We start from the raw sequence: 3,979 nt of genomic DNA, 5'->3' as shown, positions 1-3,979 counted from the left end.
AAAAAAAAAAAAAGACCATCATTAGAACATAAACAAGTACATTGAAACTACACAATTAACATATCACTTATGACTTAAGATAATTGTATGTATTGTTTACATAAGAAACCGTAAAACAACCTAACATTAGAAAATACAGGTCATATGTCACTTATTTTTCAGGTTTAGAACCCTAATAACGATAGCAAACATAGTGTAACCTTCCGATGTTTTCCTTGAACTTTCAAAAGTACAACTTGTATTTTGTACTTTGTAGTTATGATTCGAAAATGTACAAAGTACATGCAAAAGACTAATAGTATTAGTTTGTACTTTATTATGAAACAGGCCCCTGACCAACACACTAGATTTTAAACCTGTTGAAACTTGTTATCACTTGACTAATGTAATAGTCAGCCTGTCACCAACTTTAGTAAACATCAGATGCATATTAATACCCATGAAAAATGAATATCAACAATCAATACAAACCTGCAGCGTTATATTTTTTATTTGCATGTGGCGAATCTGCCAGGGATAAAATCATCAAACCATCAGATCATCAACCATATGAAACCATTAATGCAGATGTTTAAAAAGAACATCTTTGTTTTCTAAACATAGAATTGATTAAAAACCGTGTGAATATAGATAGTGAATTGAATTGGAAGCTTTTTCCATATCCTGCTTACTCCCTGGATATTGCCCCAAGTGATTTTCACTCACTCCGTGCCTTAGACTTTATAATAAAAAATTATAATTACACCTTATAATTTATTAATAGGGAAAAAGTTAAATTATAAACAGGATGTACAAAATAAACTTTCATGTTTTGTTTTTTTTTTCATCAAAACCAGAGTCTTTCTACAGCAATGGAATTAAAAATCTACCTGTCTGTAAAATGGTGAGAAATTTTATGTACTGGAGGTAAATATATCACTGATTAAAATGTTAAATTATATTTTATTTACACTATTTAAAAATTTCTCAAAAATGAATAGGAACTTTTGAAAAGCACTACTACAATTTTACATCCTCATTTCATTCACCGCAATGCTATTACCTGAATTATATTTACTGGGTGCAGTTCACATAGTTCATCATTTCTTAGCCTTCTAAATTCAGCTTTAACAGGATCCTCCCACCTACATTCCCCCCTTTGTATGTTTACCAGACGGATCAGCCCTTATCTACTTTTTAGAGATTCATATTTGAAGCAATGCAACTTTATACATCCATGTTATTCGCCACAATGCTGTTACCTGAATTATATTTAGTGTTTCAGCTCACACAAATCAACATTGCTCGATCTTAAAAATTATCTGGTTGACTCATTCTTACTTGGGCCAAATATCTGCTACAATACTTTATTTTCAAAAATGTTAAGGTGTTTTTCTTCCCTTCATGTAACCACCCACGTTTTGCATCTGTAAAGAGTATTACAAAGGATAATTGTTATGTAGATTCTAATTTTTAAGTTTCTCAACAGAAGCCACAAGCTAAATATTTTAGTAACTGACAAATAAATATTTCTTGCCTTTATTTCCTCCTCTATTTCATTTCTTTTTAGTTATTTAAGATCCGAAATACTCCCTCTAATATTTTAACTACCATAATTGTTGCACCATTTCTGCTACTAACCATATATTTCATCTTATCTTTATTTCGAGACCTATTTCTTTACTAACTTCTATCAACATAGTAATGTTCAGTTATATCATTTCCCTGTCTCTGGTATCAGCATACCCAAGCATGGACATCATGCACATCCCTAATAAATTCCCCTTATTTATTCATTTCTTTGATATTCCCTGCTCAATCAAAATATTATACAGTTTCTAGCACACATTATAATCGTAATTCTTTTTTAAATAGATATAACTATTGAATTATACTGTTCTTTTCTCATGTTTTAAGTAATATTTACAGTAATGAAAAAAAAAATGATCAATAGTGAAATGGTTACTCCCAAAACTACATTGGTAGTTTCTGATAAGTACCACCACACCACATTCCGTCATTCGATTAATCAAGATTATCACATTTAAGCCCTGATGTTGCACTATCTGACTACCTTCTTATACAGTCAATGCCATGTTCTGAAAGTCTGGCACTTCTAAACCTACAAAGATGTCACATTAGGATGTGAAAAGTTTATTGCCTCAAAACCCAAGAACTGGTATCACCACCAAACATAATTTCTGGAAGGAACATGGGTTACACTAATTGACAATGATTGCTTATATTTCAAAGAATAATTTTAATGTGTAGATTATATACTGAAATATAAACAAAACATTTTATGCACAGTCTTAAAAAATAGCTAATATTCCTTAGCTATTTTCTGCTTAATATAAAAGAATTCCCTTTCCAAAATCATCATACAAGAATTTTGTAGACAGTTATTTTTATTGAATCATTGCTCAACACAAAATAAATTATCTCTGGTTTACTGTTTAAATCAAATAATTCATAATATAATGTAACTAACACATTGTTATAATAATTGAGGACATACTGGAACCGAAAGAGCAATAGAAATTAGAGAACTTGTTAACAGTATATTATTGATCTTACCTATGATATATAGCTATATTAACAACATTAGGCCATTTTATGCGAATTTCATCACAAATAGTTGAAATCACTTTTACTGCCATGCTTTCATAAGCCTCATATTTCAATGATTTTACCTACAAAATATATAAAATTAAACAGTTTATCAATTATAAATTAAATTTAATACAAAATTTCCAGTACCAACTCATTGATTATAATATCTGATAACAGATTTTTGTTTTATTAGAAATGCTTATTACAAACAGAATACCTTCATAACTCAAAATATTAATATGTATACAAACAAACACAAAGGAGGGAGGACCTATTGGAAGTGGAGCCGGTTCATGATATTGAATTGGAAGAGGCTTCTCGACTTTAGTCAAAAATCTATACAGCGGTCCAGGAAGTATTGCCCGCTGTAAAGGAGTCAGTAAGGAAAGGACAACCATGGTGGAATCATCAACTGACGAGCCTCAAGCGTGAAACATATCGAGCAAGGAGGCGATTCCAGAGAGAAAAGAATGCTGATGCAAAAAACTGCTTATTTTGCCCTAAATAAGCGTTTTAAAGATGAAATTGGGAAAGCAAAGATGGATACATGGCATAAATACTTGGAGGAATGCACCAGGCCTTGGGGACTTCCATACCGAAAAGTCCTTGGTACGAGTTGGAATAGGAATACCTTCACCTCCTTTATGCATAACGGCAACACTGCCCGGACGGCAGAAGAGGCTATAGAGGCCATAATGCTGAAATCTTTCCCAGAGGATGACCCAATCGGTGATACTGCAGACCACACGCAATGCAGAATTGAAATGGATGTACCTCCTCCAACTGAAGATGCTTCCCCATGGGACGAACTTGATGTGGATATGGCTTTCGATAAACTTCGCCTAGGAAAAGCGCCGGGACCAGACATGGTAGGTGCTGAAATTTTGAAGGGTCTCGTGAAAGAATGGTGCCAGGATAATGGTCTTGGAATGAATCCTTAGAAGGTAAATTTCTGCGTCTTCACTAACAGGAGGAATACATTAAGCAGACCACCACATTCGGATGAAATCCTGGTTAATATCTGAAGTAAAGCTAAGCATGAAGGAATCACCTTTGATAATAAAGTAAATTAGTAAAGTCATATTGAAAAGGCACTAGGATGCCTTTGGTTGCCTAAGAGCCGTGGACAAATCCTGGTGTTTAAAATCTCATATGGTTCTTCAGTTTTAATTCGTTAAATCAGCTAAAACAGTTTTTCACTTGATTATTTAATCTGTTGATATAAATTAATAAGAAGGAGCAATAGTTAAATTTTGATTTTTTTATAGCACATTCTAAAAGGTTATATCCTTTAATTTTACATAAAGAAGTACATACATCTAAAAAATATATGGATATGATTATTTTTTTAATAAAAGATATAAAAAAGTAAGAATTTTTTTTTTTT

The 3,979-nt window shown here is 32.1% G+C and overlaps 1 protein-coding gene across 5 annotated transcripts in view; it reads right to left on the bottom strand.

The window, feature by feature from the left end:
• The window catches only part of Mocs2B (Molybdenum cofactor synthesis 2B), a 17,988-nt gene that overhangs the window by 10,239 nt on the left and 3,770 nt on the right, over positions 1-3,979 (bottom strand). For all 5 annotated transcript variants that reach the window (XM_014434669.3, XM_014434668.2, XM_014434670.3 and 2 more), the window contains one exon: positions 2,557-2,672. In XM_014434669.3, coding sequence (XP_014290155.1) covers positions 2,557-2,672 — 116 coding nt within the window. Of the gene's footprint in view, positions 1-2,556; positions 2,673-3,979 lie in introns of those variants that run through there.

Source organism: Halyomorpha halys, unplaced genomic scaffold (assembly GCF_000696795.3).
Source record: "Halyomorpha halys isolate HHAL.00 unplaced genomic scaffold, Hhal_1.1 Scaffold1407.1, whole genome shotgun sequence".
Lineage (NCBI taxonomy): Eukaryota > Metazoa > Arthropoda > Insecta > Hemiptera > Pentatomidae > Halyomorpha > Halyomorpha halys.
This window is presented reverse-complemented; position numbering and strand designations above follow the sequence as displayed.